The 18,498-nt window shown below is 42.9% G+C and overlaps 1 protein-coding gene across 5 annotated transcripts in view; it reads left to right on the top strand.

The window, feature by feature from the left end:
- The window catches only part of ANKRD44 (ankyrin repeat domain 44), a 131,656-nt gene that overhangs the window by 74,086 nt on the left and 39,072 nt on the right, over positions 1-18,498 (top strand). For all 5 annotated transcript variants that reach the window (XM_059853371.1, XM_059853374.1, XM_059853372.1 and 2 more), the window contains exons 4-11: positions 2,578-2,648; positions 6,211-6,411; positions 7,619-7,706; positions 9,448-9,590; positions 10,920-11,132; positions 12,068-12,146; positions 15,311-15,425; positions 18,318-18,400. In XM_059853371.1, the coding sequence (XP_059709354.1) occupies positions 2,578-2,648; positions 6,211-6,411; positions 7,619-7,706; positions 9,448-9,590; positions 10,920-11,132; positions 12,068-12,146; positions 15,311-15,425; positions 18,318-18,400 (993 nt within the window). The remainder of the gene's footprint in view (positions 1-2,577; positions 2,649-6,210; positions 6,412-7,618; positions 7,707-9,447; positions 9,591-10,919; positions 11,133-12,067; positions 12,147-15,310; positions 15,426-18,317; positions 18,401-18,498) is intronic.

Genomic DNA, 18,498 nt, shown 5'->3' on the forward strand with positions numbered 1-18,498 from the left:
ACACTGAATTTCTGGTTGACTTGGAGGATGTGTTGTGGGATGGTCTTGAGAACTGAAGCTTCTGGGGTTTGTACACAGCCCATTTTAGATGTGGTAGCATGTTCTAGAGCACTTACTCTTTGAAACTGTATCTCTGTGTTACTCTGCTTTCAAAGGGCTGTCCTCAGGGCTGTCACAGGATGGGCCCCCAAGTTCCTGGAGGGCAGGGGACACCTTTGAAAACATGAGCATTGCTCTCCCACTGCCTCTGCTTGATCATCCTTAAAATGACAGATATTTTCTGTCCCCAAATGAGTGCATCCGTGCTGGTGAAGTTTTTTCACTGTCGTTACCCATTGCCTGTGAAGAGCTGCTGGGAACCTAGAAGCTGGATTGTGGTGAAGGAAGTGGCAGTACAAGAGGAAATGTTTTGAACCATCTCTTCAGAAGATGTGCATCTCAGTAAATGCACAAGAGCATGTTCTGTAACAGGCAACAGGTGAATTGTGTAGCTCCTGGAAAACAGAAATCACAAACGTCTTCAACTGATGCACCTAAGAGCAATTTCACTGTTTTCACATAAAGAGGCACAAAGAGGTAAAGGGATGGAAAACAGCTGAGAAAGAAAAGGCTGATAGTGTGCTGTGCATTATTTTATTTACACTGGTCTTGTTTTCCTTTTACTGTTTTCTTCAGTTGCTTTCTTGGTAACTATTTCAGTTTCTCAAAGGTAAGTGGATCAGTGAAGGGCATGAATAGCTACTGATGGAGATACTTCTCTATTTTTCTCATCTTTGTACTCACCAGTGCTGCTGGAGTTGTTCAATACTGAGGAATAATGTTGCTCATGCTTTGCTACTCTACTTATTAGCCTTTCTTATTTGTAACCCTCTGCTTGTAGGAGTTAGTGAATGGGTAGAGATAAAACAAAAGAAACCTTAGTTAAGAACATAAGGCAAAAACCCCCAAGGCAAATACAAAACCAATTCCTAAACCCAAAAAGAGCTATTTGCTGTCAATCACCAGGAATTCACGTGAGCAGTTTCCATCTCCAAGACCCCTACCAGGCCAAACCATGGTAATGGAAGGTGCCTTGAAGTCCTGTCAGCTTCCTGATGGTGAAGAAAGTCATTGCTTTTTTAGTCTCTAGAGCCTCACACAGTGCAGGCAAAGGGCAGGATGCTCATGTGTCAACTGTAATGGCCTTCTCATAAAGAAAAAAGAAGGCAAAAGCTTCCTTCCTTAGACAGATTAATTAGAGAACTCTTTGAAACTGTATCTTTTCCAGAGGGCAGGTTGTATCACCAGAGACCAGGTTCTGAGGTGAGTTTGGAGGATTGCCTCTAATTGTTGGAGTAGTTAAGAAAGTGGAATTGTTTTTCTTGCAGCTAAAAAAACTGCATCCTGACTTGTGGAAATATGCAAGAACTTGTTTCTTCTCTGATTATCTAGAATGATTCCCAATAACCACTGTGATTCACAGGCAAGCATCTTAATATTCCTGAGAATCAGCTCTCAGAAAGTACTGGTGATTCAGAGAGTGGGATTTATTAATTACAGCCTTTTGAATGCACTGAAGTTATGGTGCAAAATGAAGCTTAAGCATCCCTTTGTTCATGAAGTTCAGAGGCTCACCCAGGCTGTGCTTCTCTATGTTTTTTTCTGCATGTGCTACCCTTCTCAGACTAATGCTGTGAGGCACAATATTTTCAGGTTAAGCCCTTTTAAAAATTAGTTTCTCTAGTCCTTATCACTAGATGTCTTTCCTGAGGTATCACATCAGTGAATAGCTTTAGTATTTCTTGCAAAGAAATCTTTTTGATCCCACAAATGTACAGGATACCTTTTTTTAAAAAAAATTGAGGGGTTGCAGTCAGCCAGGACCACTGTGGTTGTCAAATATTCTTCCTTTATCCTTTTTTCTGGCAAGCCAGCCCAAATCCATCCTCTTGCCCAGCTGCCCTTGTCAGAACACCTGTTAGCACTGAACTGCACAGATGAGTTGTGTTCTTCAGCCCTGCTCTTCTGTTGTTTGCCCACTAACACCCACAGAACCTGATGGAGTAAGTGCCCAGCTCTGTCTCCCAGCTGAGCATTTCCTGGTCCTGTTCTCTTGATCCCAGCAGGATTTGTGAAGCAGGGAAGTGATTGTTTTTTGGTGGTCTGCCTGATGGAGCTGGAAACAAGAGGTGGTTGCTCAGGCTAGTTCCTTTCATGTCTGCAAACAGCAAAGTGCTTTGAGCAAAGGGTGCTTTTCTTCCCCCCAGCTGTATCAGTTGATCTAAAAAAATACATCTCCATAGACACACGTGTACATGCAGACAGATGCAATTCCTTCCAGCAAATCTTGCTTCTTTTGTGTCCTGTAAACAAAGCAATTCCTAATAATAGTCCTATCCAGCTGATTCCTTTCTTTCCGAATCCCGCTTCATCTATCTGACATCTGTTAATGCATTTTCAAGGTGGGCATGGTGCCAGGAGACTCCTGGGGAGCCCTGAGAGTACCAAGTACTCAGCTCTGGTTACTGGGAAGCAGCTGGGCAGGGCTCTCAGTGGCACACCCAAGGCATGCATGTAACCTCTGCTGTCTGTTTGCAGGCGCTCGTGTCAATGCCAAGGACAATATGTGGCTGACTCCTCTCCATCGAGCAGTTGCTTCAAGAAGTGAAGTGAGTAAGATTTGATTACTCTGCTTTTACACATCACCAACGTGCTGGGGGGAGAGCAAACCCTGGAGAGCTGCGGTAGGTGGCATGGGCATGCAAAGAGGGAAGGCATTTCCTGCATGCAGGGCTTTGCAGCTGGAGGTCAGTGTTTACATGTTACCTGTAGCTGCTCTTGAGCCTTCACGTGCCTGATTCCCACCTTGCTTTACATCACCATAGCAAGTCACAGGGAGTGGTGAGCAGGATTCATGTGGGACAGAGTCCACAGTGGTCTAGAGTGCCCACACTATCTTCAGGTGGTGAAAAATGAGAAATAAATCCCTGTGGGTGTGTGCATGCTGTGTGTGTGCCAGAAGGGAGTGGATGTGGATGTGATCCAGCATGCATTACCACATAATTTGTTTTGGTTAATTACATTTCAAGGCATCCGTTAGGTTTTCTGTTAATGCATTTGATTCATGCAGAAGGGAGGGTTTGCCCATATTTCTTCTACTTAACAAATAGAAATATTCTGGGATCATGTTGTACCTCTTCCACTGCTATCTTAAAAAGGAGCAGCAATAACTACTTGGAGTGCAGCTTGGCCATTACTCTGTTTCCAACTGCACCATTTTTCTTGGCTTTCCTTTGTGGACCTCCCTGTCTGCTTTCACCCTCCCAATCCGTGGTTACCAGTGAGCCCAACTGCAGACTGAATTGGCTGCTGGGGATGAGGGGAGGGGTTGTGAAACAGACACAGGGTGGCCTTCTTCCAGAGCCTGATGGACTCGAATCACCTCTGTACCAATCCAGCACTTGCCAGGCCTGGAGGCAGGAGTCCTGGGCTTGCTTCTGAACTTGGGCATTGTTTGGCTGCTGGCTGAGCTTCCCAGCTGCTGGCATCCCCTGGAACCCTCTGAAAGGAATGTCTGATAGACTGTGAATGCTGTAATGATGCAAAATAGAAAAAGCCATGTTGGAAAACAAAGATCAGACTGAAACTTTAAGAAGCAGCCTCAGTCTTGCTGATGCGGGAATTGCAGTGTGCTTGGTTTCTGGTTTTGGATGTGTCAGAGTACATGATTTTTATCATCAGCCACAGTCCTAGCAGAAAATGTGTGTCTTTCTGTGGCTTTGTGTCTCATCTTTAACTCTTTGTCAGCTGAAGCACAATGAGAAAGGGTGCTGGCAGTTCTGGTACCTCTCAGTGAGTACCCAGATGCATTAGTGAGGCAGCAGGAGAAGACATCAGCCTTTCATCCCTTTTCATGGTATATTTCATAAACACGTTCAGCTTTCTCTCCTGGCATTTTTTCTTCATTGTTTATACTATAATTGCTACTTTTGGTAACAGGATTTATTATTTTTGAGGGTCTTTCAGTGCTGCTTTTTACCTTCTTGCACAAGTGAACAGATGTGCAGCTTTGACGGTGATCGTAATACATAGCAGTAGGTGAGGATTTCCCATTCAGAGTTCCCATTGATAGAAGAGGATGAGTTAGTGGTCCAGAAGCTGACCAGTAGGACTTGGTGTAGTTTTGGAAGTTCTTGTGAGCACAGTTGTTTTTAGAATGGTCACCAACAAATTTTATTATCAGTCTTTTACCATGAAGATTTCAGAGGATTCAGAAGTTATCTCCTTGAATTCTTTTATATGTTGATTAAAAGAATGGACTCTTCTTTACTTATGTCTTAATGACTTTCAGGGGCTTTAGGGATTTATGTTTATTTACAAATTAGCAACGCTTAGGGTGTCTGTGTAGAATTGTTAATGGATATATCAACTTTCAGCCCTTAACAGTTTGAAAAAGTTTTGAGATTTCACTGTGATACCTTGGGATAGCTAGAGACACTGACTGCAGAGGCTTACACCATGGCTGGGCACTGCATGCATATGGAGAAACTATAATAAAAGGGTAAAGCTCATGCTCTAAAAACAACAGAATTGAAACTTTTCCATAAGGATTTTAACTTTTGATCCCAAATCTGAAAGAGCAGCAGACTGCAGATGTAAACAAAAAAGTGTAAATGTTTTTCTCTTAAAATCTAAGTATTTTTAGCTTTGGTTATTCAGTCCTTATTATTTACTTCTAAAAATACTCCTTTAACTTCTTCTTTCTTTCACTAAGAGTGCATGAAGTTTCCTGCTGACTTCATGTCCCAGCTGCGTAGGTCTCCAGTGAATTACATTGAAATTACTCTTAAAATAGTAGGCCTGTGATTTAAAAAACAAAATCCTCTTGAGACATCAACAGTCATAGATCATTATTGGTGCTGTAAGAGATGCAGTGTCACTCACTGAGCAAATCTGTTAGAGGAGAGTTTGTGGGATGGCTGTAGAAAATGAAACTGCTGAGATCAGTTGAGGACAAGACATAAAACTCCCAGTGTGTATGCAGTGTTGATACAGACTGCAGGCACCCTCCTGGGCCATTCTGGATATAAAAGTACTATGTAAACATACTGTATGCATTTGTTGTTCATTAATAAAATTTTGGCTGGGCTTAACAGAAAACTTTGCAGTTTGTGGAAAAAGAATAAAGTACTATGTAGGACTAGGATTCTCCCACAAACCAGATGTGAGTTGTATTTATCAGACAAGCTGCTTGAATGCTACTGTGTTCCAGTAGTTCCTCTGTGTTTTGTTTGTTTGTGGGGGGAAAAAGGAAGAAGAAAAGAAATGCAATTTTGAGAAAAAAGTGTGGGTTTTATCTGACTTGCTTAATGGCATATGCATGAGTAGAGCAGAAATGAACTGATTGTGAATTCTCCAGCAAGAGGGGCTCTCAAGAGAGAACAGTACATTTTCTCACTGGGAAATATTTACTTTTAACCAACAAAATTAACCTTAAAAGATGTTGTTTGGTCTCAGGCTGACAGAATGGATATTGCAGTCAAGACCCTTGGCCTGTGCTTAGGCCTTGGGGAGGAAAGGAATGCTAATGCTGAGCTGGGGACACCAGCATTCTCATGTTTTTGCAAAGCTAAAGTTTTGTTTTCACACGTTCTTCTTTATTTTCTCCTTTTTCCTGTTTGTAAATAAAATGCACAGCACTTGGCTGTTATTTTGACGTGCTTTTTATTTTGTGAGTGATCCCTGTAGCAGTGTGTGTTGGGTTTGTGTGGCGAGGGTGTGGTAGTGGGGTGTCATCTGTGAGAGGCTGCTGGAAGCTTCTACTTGTCTGACAGAGCCAGTGCCAGGCGGCTCCAGGAGTGTCCTGCTGCTGGCCAAGGCTGGGCCCATCAGTGATGGCAGGAATGGCTCAAGTGAGTTCATTTCTTCACTGGAGGCACAGCTATGAGGTACTGATGGTTAACCAACCAACCAGGATGGGCTCTCTGCATAGAACATCTTCAAATCCCCCTGGCAAGTTTTGACTGTGAGGCCTTTTTGCTGCTCTCAGCGACAGCAGAGGTGATGTGTGCGGGGCCCTTTGAATGACCAGTGCCATTGCAGCAGCCTGGGAGGTGCTTGGGGTGGGTGCTGTTCTCTGTGCCTCCGCTGGCCCCCGTGTGACACAGGGGCTGTCGGGGCGGCGCCGTGCGTTTGCTGGAGCTGAGCGCTGCGGCCGCGCTGCCGTTGCAGGAAGCCGTGCAGGTGCTCATCAAGCACTCGGCCGACGTCAACGCCCGGGACAAGAACTGGCAGACGCCGCTGCACGTGGCCGCCGCCAACAAGGCCGTGAAGTGCGCGGAGATCCTGATCCCCCTGCTGAGCAGCGTCAACGTGTCGGACCGCGGCGGGCGCACGGCGCTGCACCACGCCGCACTCAACGGCCACATCGAGGTGAGCGCTGCCGGCCTCGCCGCGGGCTCGTGTGCTGGCTCAGTCTAGGACAAGGCTAGACGCTGTTGTTGTCTTGTTGTGAAAGTTCCGTGCTTCCTTGGTGATTTCTCACGGGCAGCTCCTCACAGCACTGACTCCTTCACAGCACAGCCTAACCCACTCCAGGTTGCTTCTCAACCACCTAACCCACTCTTTTGTAGCCCTCATCCTCACGGGGCACAGCTGTGGCCTGTTAAGGGCAGGCCTGTTCCTAATCTTTGGTAATTAGCACAGCTGCAACTCCTCAGGGGTGAGATCACCTTCTGCACTGTCTTTATCTATCCCCCCACAAGACTCTAGTCTAGCATTAGTCTAGACTCAACTCTAGTACTCAGTCTAGACCCGCTGTGGCTGGGTCTAGACTGAGCCCCATGTCCCTGACCCCCAGGGTTGCTGTCACTTGGCTGCTTCCCAAACTGTGGGAGGAGTTTCCTGCTTGCAGGAACACAGCAGTGGCTGTGTAGAGCCAGGGTATGAGTGAGGTGTATGTACACTTCTGGAGAGATGGCTGTGCCACTGCTTCCAGCAGCTCTGGGTTCTCCTTGCTTCTTTGGAGCTAGAGTGCCTGTGAAAATAAGAGTGGCACAGTGGAAAGAAGGGTGAACTGGTGGATTTGTTTCGTGCTGAAGAAACATGCAGCTGTGCGAGGTCCAGTCACTCTGCTTTTCTAATTTCTGCTTCTGTTTTTTCCTACTTAGACAAGCAAACCTTCCTAGTATTATTATTTAACTATATGAAAAAGCTTACATAAATAAAGCCCCTAGATTTTTGCCTCCTAGGTTTTGCTGATCTTTAGATCTGGATTTAGGGATCCTCATTTTCCCATTCCACACATGAAGATCTAGGTAGGGAATAAAAACTCTTAGACTGGAACAGTAAGCTTCTGTCAATGAAAGTTGAGGAGTTGTACTGTAATTAAAAGAAGAAAGAGGAATAATAATTCCTGTAAAGTGGTGATGGCATTTGGCCTTTAAAACACTGGACTGTAGGGAAGAGACAGTAATGCCTGTGTCTGACTGTCATAATCTGAATATTTTGATAGAGAATATGAGAAATGAGCTTTCAAATGCATCATTTTGTGATCTCAGCTTTATTGCAAGATTGGTTTGTTATAAACCTTCGAGTGTGTGATCTGGAGGGTTGGTTTACCTTCTGCTGTTACTTCTAGATGGTGAACTTGCTCTTAGCCAAGGGGGCAAACATCAATGCTTTTGACAAAAAGGACAGAAGAGCTCTTCACTGGGCAGCGTACATGGGTAAGGCTTGGGCTGCTGCTCCTTCTTTTGAATTTCCTTTTCACAAGGGATAGCATGTCTTAAAATGGGCAGGAACAGACCTGGCCATGGAAAGAGAGTGTTGTAATTACCCTGAAGAGGGAAGGGTTCAGCTGATCTAAATAAACACTGTCCATTTATGGGTGTGCAGCTAGGGAGATCTTGGCTGTGATTTCCTTTTTAAGACAGTTAATTGTGGGCTTTTTGTGTTACCTTTTCATTTTGGTCTTCTTATCCTGACTCTAAGTCAAGCCTGAACTAGATTTGTGCTAGAAAAAAACCCAGGTTATATTTGTTTCAGTTTTTGCTAAAAGGTGCTTTCAATGAAATGCAGTTACCTGTGATCAAAAATTTTGTTGTTTATTGCACTGTATAAGCAGCTAGGTAATGATATTCTTAGGAAATGCACAATAGGCACTTTCTTCCTGTTAAGAGAATATTGTCACCTTTTATTCCAGAGTGGACAAGAGAAACTGAATAAATACTGCTTAATTCAAACAGTTTGCCTTATTATTCTTCTCAAGTTAAAGGCAAATTTCTTACAGCAGGACATTATAATTCTAAAATGCAAGATTGCCTGTGGTAGTGGTCATGCTTGTTCAAGAGCTTTTGTTGGCCAAGCTGTGTATTTCAGGTTACAGTTTGTGGGGAGCTGTGCACCCTCAGCCAGGAACTTTTTATTTGACGTGTCAGAAATCTTTATTTTAATCCTGGCACTTTTAGGAATGAGATAATAGGAGATTTCCAACTGTGAGAAAAGCATATTGTGTGGTTTTTTGATATAGACAGACGGAAAGGCTCTTGCCAACAACTGTGATGTGGCTTTCGAGCTAAGGAGCTTTGAACTTCACTCTCTAGATTTGAAAGGCTCTTACATTGTGCTGTGCAATTCCATGCCTCTTTTCCATTTAAATGTTTTCAGAAATTCATGATGCACTTTTAAAGGTATTTAGGTAACATCTAAGGCCTAAATTAGCAATGGAGTCTGTAGTGCATTTTGACAGAAGTTAGATAATGAGATGAGAGCTGTAAACCCTCACAGAGCTGCTGGAATATTTTGTTATTTTTGGACACTGATTATCTACAGACTTTTTGTACATATGGTTTCTTAGGTCCTGCACATGACCAGAACTGCCCCTGTCATGAAAGTGCTGTGCAAGATGGAGCACAACTTTGTATGGTGTCTGACATAATAAATATTTAATTCTAAGACAGTTCTGTCTCAGCATGAAGCAATAAGACTGTTCCTCTTAATTTTATAATTTATTAAGGTTATTTTTTTATGTCCAACAAAAGCCAAGAAGTGTTAGCAGTTGTGTTTGCAGGTGACATCAATAGGATGCTGTTTTGGGAGACTTGCATTGCCATGCTCCTGTGCTCACTGTATCACTGGCCTCTGTAAGAGGGAGAATAAAACACACTCTGTGAGCTTGAGAGAAATGAATGGAAAAGAGGTGTGGCTTTGTTCTTTTGGCAACTGGAAAATCAATTCAGTAAAGAGAAATTTGACACATTTGGAGAAGGTGAATGCATGGATTTCTTCACAAGGCCTGGAGCTAGGATTAGAAACATTTATGAAAATGTTTTTTCTTCCTTTGTAAAACTGTGGGAGCACTTTGAAACAGCAGTGAAAGGGCAGTGTGTTAGCAAGAAGGCAGTAATCTGGGAGAAGTGATGCTGTGGGATGATCTCCTCATTGATTACTATCTTTTATCTTTTGAAGGTCACCTGGAAGTTGTTGCCTTACTGATTAATCACGGTGCAGAAGTGACTTGTAAGGACAAGAAGGGTTACACCCCACTTCATGCAGCTGCATCCAATGGGCAGATTAACATTGTGAAACAACTCCTTAACCTGGGGGTGGAGGTATGTGGTAATGTGAACTGTATTTCTATTTAGAGAGAGTCTTTCCTTCTTTCTTATGGAGGCTGCTAAGGACAGTGACTTCTAAAGAAAAGGGGTCCCATTTTCCAGACCACCTCACGCTTCATGTGGTTTATTGGTTCAAGACTCAGGCCCTATTCTGAATTAAAGAAAGGCTGATATGGACAGTAAATTGCAGGCCACCTTGCTGAAGGAATCAGGAGGTATATCCTGTTCCTGCAGAAGAAGATGGAGTATTGATATTTTCCTTGGGTCAGCATTTCCTTTGATACAGTGAGTGATTGTTCTTGACATATACACTGTTCTTTACTAAACAGCAGCTCGTGCTGCTTCAGTTTACAGACCTGTATTTCCTCTGTAGCTGATACATTGTCTTCACTCTGGAATATAACTTTTTTTTCAGGGCACAGACTTCTTGTTATTGCCAGTTCCTCAAAGCAGTGGTGAGATGACCAGAGGAGCCTGATCAGAGATGTCAAATAAAGCCATTGCTTTTGCCATGGCATTTTCAGCTGACTTGCCCTGCCAGAAATTTGTCAGAAGTTCATGTTCACAGGCTGTTGGCTGTGAAGGGGAATAGCTGTTTCCTGTTATCAACAGTGCTGTGCTAATAAGTCCCTTTGAGTTCCACATTCTCCACCACTGGGGATATGAGCTTTGTGTTTCATGGAAGGCTGTTCATGCCATTCCTGAGTCTTTTGTGCAATCTGTCTTGTCCTGTTTTACAGAACAGCAGTTGAATACTAAGTTGGTCATCAAGAAGTAACATAATCTAAATTACATCTTTATTATACTGACCTACTGAAAGTGGTTTCTTATTCAAGTGTAAATATCTGTGCACTTTCACATTGCTTTCACTCAGATACCCTCACTCCCTATCCAAAATAAAACTGTGTGAACGGCTCTTATGCCTGGCTCTGTTCACAAAAACTCAATAGTCACTGTTGTAATCTTTTTAAATATAAAGATTGTGAGCTTTTTGTTCATCCTGCTTTTCCACTTACATGGAAAATCTTTCCAGCTTGTTAGGAATTTTGTCATCATTATCGTCATTACATAATCCTCCTATCAGCTTTAGGCTTCACACTGGTTTTAGAAATTGTCAGTAGGATAAAAAGTTAATAATAGGAAAGGTAAAGCATTCCAAGGGAAGCTGTCTGGGAGTATAATTTGTCGATGAAATGTCTGGTGAGAGCTGTGCCCTGTGACAGTTCAGGCCTCCAGCTATTTCCATTTGCAGCGTGTGATGCATTACGTAAAATGCTAAGCTGATGTCTGTAATTTTAACTGTGTCTCCTTGTCTCACTTCAGATTGATGAGATGAACATCTATGGAAATACTGCACTCCACATTGCCTGTTACAACGGTCAGGACTCTGTTGTTAATGAGCTGATTGACTATGGTGCTAATGTAAATCAGCCTAATAACAATGGATTCACCCCCTTGCATTTTGCTGCTGCCTCCACTCATGGAGCTCTGTGTCTTGAACTGCTAGTGAATAATGGGGCAGATGTAAATATTCAGGTAAAACTTGAATACCAGATTTACAGTTTTACTTTAGCCCATTTTGCATGCCTCAGGAGGAAATTGTAACAACAGCTACAGCATGGCTTTAAATCCTTGATGGAATTGGAGTGATGCTGAGAATGTTGATCATGAAACTGTTTGGGGGAGATTACATCCCAGCAGGGGAGCTTGCAGTGCCTTGATAAATACAATAAGAACTCTAGGCCAGCTACTTTCATGAAGACAAAGAAAAGTACTAAAATATTGTCCCAAGAGCTCTGTCAAAATGTTATCTCAGGGAATGGTGCTAAGTCAGAGAACTATTCCTGTTTAGTGTTTTTCTTCCCCATATAATACATTTAATACAATTTAATTAAGCCTGACTCCAAAAAGTTCCCTTTCCAGGGTTGCTTGTTGCCTGCTTTAGAGCCCCAGCTCACAAACTCTGATTCTGCTTAGGATATCTGAATATTCTTGAAGGCACAACTTACACATCTTGATGAAGCTGAAAGGAACTTGCTGTTATCCACCAGAGGGTACTGGTATAAGTATTAGAAAACTTGAGGTCTTCTGAGTTCATACAAGATTTTGACTACTTATGTTAAAAATTTTTGTATTTCAGTTTCCCATCTATGAAACTAGCATTTAACTTCCAGCATTTAACACCTCTGGCAAGTCCCTTAAGATCAGTGAATAGTCAGTGCACCATTTAAACTCAGAATTCTTAAGAAGAAGTTAGGGATTGTGCTTGCCAATGAAGGTGAAACCCCCTGCCAATAAACATGAAGTGATGTGAGTGGAGAGTGGTACCACTCCCATCTCTTTTCTCATTGCTTGGCCCTCCTGGTCTCAGTTTCTTTCTCTAAAACCCAAAACATTTCTCTGTTCTCACTGTATCTTTGCTTTCATAAGCCTTCACGTGCTAAAGCAGTGCTGTGTTTCATTCCTGTCAGAGCAAGGATGGGAAGAGCCCCCTGCACATGACAGCTGTCCACGGGAGGTTCACGCGCTCGCAGACCCTCATCCAGAACGGTGAGTCTCTGTGCCTCTGCAGTGGCTCTCCAAGACATCAGGCATGTCCACTGTTGCAATTTTCAGTTGTTCTGGCCCAGAGGGCAGCCCCATGAGCTTCTGCTTTTGAGCTGAACTGACAGCTCTCATTCCATCACGTCATCACAACCTGAGATTTTGGTTGTTAACGAAATTCCGTAATCTTCCAGCTGACAGTGGTCCAGATGATCCATTCACATTCTTAACCTGAAAGCAAGAGTTCAGAGGTGTATTCAGAGAATACTGAGAAGGATGCACCATTTTCTAGTTGTCCTCCTTTGGGAGCCCTGGTGTTCTGAGAGCTCAAACCATTTTTCCTACTCAGCACTCAGCAGCTGTGCTTTTCTCACCATCCCTTGCCGCTGTCTCCATGAAGTGTTGACTGCACTCAGGAGGGAGGAGCAGTACTACCTTGTTTGTTCTGGCATAGCCAGGATTCCTGATTATCAGTCATTTTTCAGGCCTCTTTTTTTGTCCAAAAATACTACAGAATATAGCAATTATTCTTGTTGGAGATCTGGCAGAGGCCTGTTTCTGAATGATAGAGGTTGCTATTACTGATTCTTTACTTAAGCTTCCCAGTTTGGGCCACTGCCTGAGACAGGATGGTCTGGGCTTTGTTCATTGGTTGGGGTTTTTTTTTTAATTTCCAAAATCCCAACTTGGAATTGAAGTGTGAAATGTTGGAGATGGTTGAAAAATTGTGTTTTAAATGTAATGACACATTTAAACAAGATTGTGTCTTAAAATTGAGGTCTCCAGTAGATCATGACTCTTTCAGATCATCATGCAAATTATCTCTCTCCTGGGATTAAAAAAAAAGTAATAATAAAAGGGGTTTGGGGCAAAATGCAAGAAACTGTGCTTTACTGCAGTTTTTAGTTGTTTAGTCTAATAGGCTCAGGCTTAGAGCCATTGTTTGCTTGCTGTTGGATTTGTGTGTGAAAAGACTGGCAGTTCATCTGCCCTTCATGCCTCTCTACTCTTCTTCCACTTACTTGGGTTTTACTTCTTTCTTTCTTTCTCTCTTGGTTTTCTGCCCCTCTAATTTTAGTGTTGTACCCAGATCTCATTGCAAGTGACTTTATGCCTCATTGCCATGGGATCTTGGGGGAGAGAGAAATGTCAATGATTTAAAGCATCAGAGTTTCATTCTGCAGTACTTAATGAGTTGGCTAACCGTGCCTCAACTTCTGCTTGCTGTCTCTAGCAGCTTGTAGAGGAAGAATGGGTTACCTTAAAATTGGAAAACTGCAAGTGTGATACCTTTATTTAAAAAGGAGGAAAAAGAAATGCTGGGGAATGTTACATAAGTCAGCTAAAGTGGGCATTATCTTGCATATATTTCTCAAGAGTAAAAGAAGCTGGAACATCCCAGTTCTCCTCTACAGTAGTTTAATAGGCTTTGTGAACACAGCACAGTTCTCTGACTTTTCCATGTGCAGTTTCTGTTTGTGGAGACCTCCACTGGTGGATGTTCTACCCCAGGGACCTGTTCAAGCATTTCACTGACCTTCGTTCACCATTAAAAAATTAGAGGTTAGAAAAGTTGGAAGGAACCTTAAGTATCATCTAGTCATAGCCTGTCTGCCATGGGGAGGGCATGCCTTGTAATAGATCAGGTTTCCAGAGCCTCATCCAGCCTGTCCTTGAACACTTCCAGGAATGGGGAATCCACAGCTCCTCAGGGCATGTTGTCTAGTGCTTTTCTAGAGCTCTTCCTGTTGCAATTAAGCCCTGTTATCACCTGTGAATAGTAGACATGCAGTAAATATTACCATATCCTGATGTCAGCAAGGCTTTTTACATGCTTTCAGGAGGCATTCTCACAGCAAGCCAGCAGAGTACTAAAATACCACAGCACTAGTGCATAACTGGTTGTAAAACTACACTCAGAGATTGGTAATAAATGAAATGTTGTTGAAATGGAAGGTGTAGTGAGGGAGTTTTCAGTTTCCCTTCTGGGTCTGGAACTATCCAGTATTTTCATTAAATGCTTGGATAAAGGAATAGAAAATGTGCTTTTAACATTTGGGAAAAAAAATGTAGTTGGGAGAGACTGTTAGTTTGGCAGAAGGTGGAGTCAGAATGAAAAATGATCCTGTAGAACTGGGGACAGAGGTTATAATGCAAGTGAAGCGAAAGAAAAATCACCCACAGAGGCAGGAGGATCAGCTGGACAAGTTCAGAATGACAACAGCCAGGTGGGTGGCAGTCCTTCCAGAAGGGATCTGGGGCTTGTAGAGGATCAGAAGGTTGTTGACCACAAGTCAGCAGTGTTGTGGTGCTTAAATAAATGGATAATAGATGTCCACGGTGCTGTGCAGTGTCCAGGAGTGCACAGATAGGAGTGTAGCCAGCAGGCATGAAGTAATCCTGTTTGCTTAGCTCAGCACTGGGAGATGTTAGCTGTAGTACTGGTGTTGGCTTTTGCTTCCACAGGGATGCAGGCCAGCTGGAGAGGACTGGGGGAAAGAGAGAATAGTTGGAGTGCAGTAAACCTGACTGGCAAGGAGAGACTGAAAAAGTTACAGTTCTTGGTCCAAAAAGAAAACAGGGACTTGTCTGTAATCTATCTAAAGAAATAATCCTTTTTTCCTGCTTATGTGACTAAAACACAAGATGCCAGGTTTAAATTGCAAAAGGAAAAGTTCTACATAAGCACTGTTGGTTGCTCTTTTGTAAGACACACAAAAAGCACACAACACGTTTGTTTGCAGTGTGTTCCTGATGGCCTCTGGAGTGAACTCTAACTTACATTGTTGTACAGATAAGGCTGAGTGGCAATGCCTTTACAAATGAGGGTGCAGTTTCAGCAGATTATTTTGTAGTTTGTTTCAGGGCACCCATTTGCACCTTTAGATAGGCAGCAAATCCAAATCATGCACTTGACCCTTGCACATCATCCCATTCCCACCGCTCTTCCCCACCACTGCAGGTGGAGAGGGAGGTGCAAGTGCTGCTGCCAGACCATGGCTGACAGCTGAGAGCATGCTGGTCCTTGCTCTGGGAAATTCAGTGCCTCTGTGGCTAAGAGAGCAGCTCGGGGCTGCTCATGGTGCTGTTGCTAGAGACAAGCAGCACTTGTGGTCCCTGGTTCATGGTGAATATTTCAGTGTTAAACTGTATGAAAATCTATTCTGCAGGAGGGGAAATCGACTGTGTAGATAAGGATGGTAACACCCCTCTGCACGTGGCTGCAAGATACGGACATGAGCTTTTGATCAACACCCTCATAACCAGCGGAGCCGATACTGCCAAGTAGGTGCCTCAAGTGGAGCTGTGTGTAAGGATCAAGTGTCGTGTCCAGTGCCTGGAAACACAGCTGCTGCTGAAGTGGGAAGGTTAAAACTGACAAGCATAACTGTGCTGTACTTCAGTGGGTGACATGAGAGTAAAATGTGAACAGCTGGGGAGCGTGCAGGGGAGGCAAACTCTGCTCAGTTCCTGTTGAGCTCACTTGCGTGATTACAAGTTGTACAAGCACTGCTGCTTCTCCCTGAAACAATGATGTTAATGTACAGCAAGCAGGGATGTGTCTGTGTGTATATATATATATACACACACACAAAGAGTACTTGAGTATTGTTTAGTTATGGTCAAAAGGAACATAAACACAGGGCTGTGAGATCAGGGTAATGCCATGAGGGATATCCGTACCAGGTGCTTCAGAGCAGCATCTGAAATTTCATCAATGTTCAAAAAAAACCTTACATTCATGAAATTTTGGAAATTACCTCCACATTTCTAAAATATAATTTCTCTTTTACATAGAACCTGCCATAGAAATCAGAGACTTCTCTTGACTTGCCTAGTTAGGAAGCCCTGCTTTCAAATGCAAATGACTGGTTTGAATTTGGGAGAGAATTGCAGCTCTCAGTATTTTGTTTATTTGCTTGGTGGTGTGTCATGCAAGTGACACATTTGCCCATTCTTCTTTGCTAAGTACAACTGTCACCCTACAAACTCAGAAGGTGGAACAGATCTTCAATTGGTGTGGATAATGCAATTCCACAGGTTTCAGCTAGTGTCACTGGGTTTTATTAATACAGTCAGCATGAAGCTCTTGGTATTTTAATAGAAGGGTAGGTTTTTCCTCTCTCTTTCTCCAGTACAGGCAGTTGATCTCTGTTATCTTGAGGTTTTAAGGGAAAATGAGATGCACTGGGATAGCCCACTCCACTCTTGGAATCAGGGTTATCCAGTTAGAAATTTCTATTTCACAGTTGGGTAACTGGAACACTGATCAAATACCATACTTTTTCCAGCAGCAGAAATAAGTGAAAGAAGAAGTTGGCTCAGAGATACCAGGCAGATGGAAATGATGCTACTGCCTGTGCTAAATGTGCTTTCAATATGTGCTGCATGTAAATAACTCTGGGTGAGCTCCCCAAATAGGCTTAGGAAAGAAAACTGCAGCACTGTTCACAACAAGTGCAGACAGCTCGGCCAGCCTTTGAAGCCATGCACTGCAAGGGAAAGTGTGCAAATGATGGGAGGAACCAGTGGGAACAGCACTGCAGAAGTGGGACACTGGCTAGCAAAAGTGCAGATAGTGGATTTTGGTGGAAACCAGCCAAAACATCTGCTGGGTGGAAATCTTGACCAAAAAGATGAATAATATTGTGTTAGATAACTAGGTGGAGGAGGAGGCAGAGGGAAATGGGTGTAGGGAGAAACAGCAATACAGAATGTCCAATGCTCCCTGAAATAACTTAATCCATGGTTAGAAAATGCAACCTGTTTGTACAGATGCAGCAGCTCAGTGAAGCTTGCAATATTTTCTTCAAAGAACAGGCTGGCAGATCATCTCTTAATAGATTTGCTGTAAGATATAGATGCTGCTAATAGCAAAATTCAAATCTGTGCAGCAGCACAAGTCAGTGTAGTGAAGCAGCAAGGAGGACAAGTGAAGACAGAGAAAGAATGGGCCTGTGGATTCAGGAAATAATAAATTTTTCAAAAACAACCCCAAATTAATTAAATACATTTATGTATAAAATCTTAGAGAGAGCACAATATATTTATAAACATCCCCATTAATTATTGTCTCAAGCTTCCTAAGGAATTATGATCTATGGTGTCTAGAAAGACAAGATCCTTTGTCTTTGGGTCTGTATCTGAAATCCTCTCCCATGAGATGATCATACTCTCCCATCCACCAATTGTCTCACAGAAGTGAAGGACTGATAGGAATCCATCTGCTATTGTTTTGGAGTTTGTAATTTAAAAAAAAAAACCTGCTGGAGCAGGCAGTAGATGATAATCTTGTCAAGCTAGTTGTGTTCAGAGGCTCTGTGTTTATGTGCACTTGGAGACCTGCCAGTAGGATAATATTTCTAGAATAACAAGATGCTTTACACAAAACAATGCTGAATGAAAGACACCAAGATGTCCAGACCCAAAAGCATTCTAAGACAGTGAGCAGTGGCATGCCTAGGGACTGAACTGCCATGGTTTCCTGATATTAATTAAAGTTGCTGAGTGCTCAGCTTGTTTAAAAACTACATGTTTGCCTGATATGGATTTAGACTAATGATGAACAGGCTCAATCTAAAGGCACCCTTTGTTTTCTTACCCATCATGGCTGCTCTGAAAGTTTATTGTGTGATTGAAAAGAGGCAGGAAAAAGTGAAAGGGGAGGTGAAGAGAGTAGCTGGAGCAAATAGGAAAAATAGATTATTAGTTCTTGGGCTGTGGAAGAAAACTGTGACATGACAGCCTAAAGGAAAGTGGAGAGAGTCATCTAAAAAAAAAAATCAGAAATAATATAGAGAAGATTTTGGCATTTACATTTCCCTCAGAATGGCAGTTGCAGTGTGTGTAGCTGGTGCAGAAATTTGTGGCTCCCTGGGCAATTGACTCCAAGCAGTATCTGCTCTCTTACTTCCTCCCCTACCTTGGCTTCGCCTGGAATTTTTGCAAACCATCCTGCCACATTCTGTTCAAAGCAAAATGCCAAGATTTTGCTGCATCAGAATATTTTTAACTCTCAAGAAGGCTGTTAAGGAAATACAGATAAAAATAATGGCAGGCACCAAGAAAGAATCTTCCTAGAAAAGCATGAGAAAATGCTGCCTTTCTGGAAGGAGCTTTGATGTGCTGTGCATGTATGCAACCTGCATTTTCTCACCAGGCTGTTGTCCCTTTCAGGTGTGGGATCCACAACATGTTCCCTTTGCACTTAGCAGCACTGAATGCCCACTCAGACTGCTGCAGGAAATTGTTGTCATCGGGTGAGTGAATCCCCCAGGCTCCCTGGAGCTCCAGTAGTGTTTGTCTCTGCTGCTTGCAGCCCCTTTCCATGCTTTGTTGTGAATTATTCTAATGACAG

The sequence above is a fragment of the Haemorhous mexicanus genome, chromosome 8 (assembly GCF_027477595.1).
Source record: "Haemorhous mexicanus isolate bHaeMex1 chromosome 8, bHaeMex1.pri, whole genome shotgun sequence".
Classification (NCBI taxonomy): domain Eukaryota; kingdom Metazoa; phylum Chordata; class Aves; order Passeriformes; family Fringillidae; genus Haemorhous; species Haemorhous mexicanus.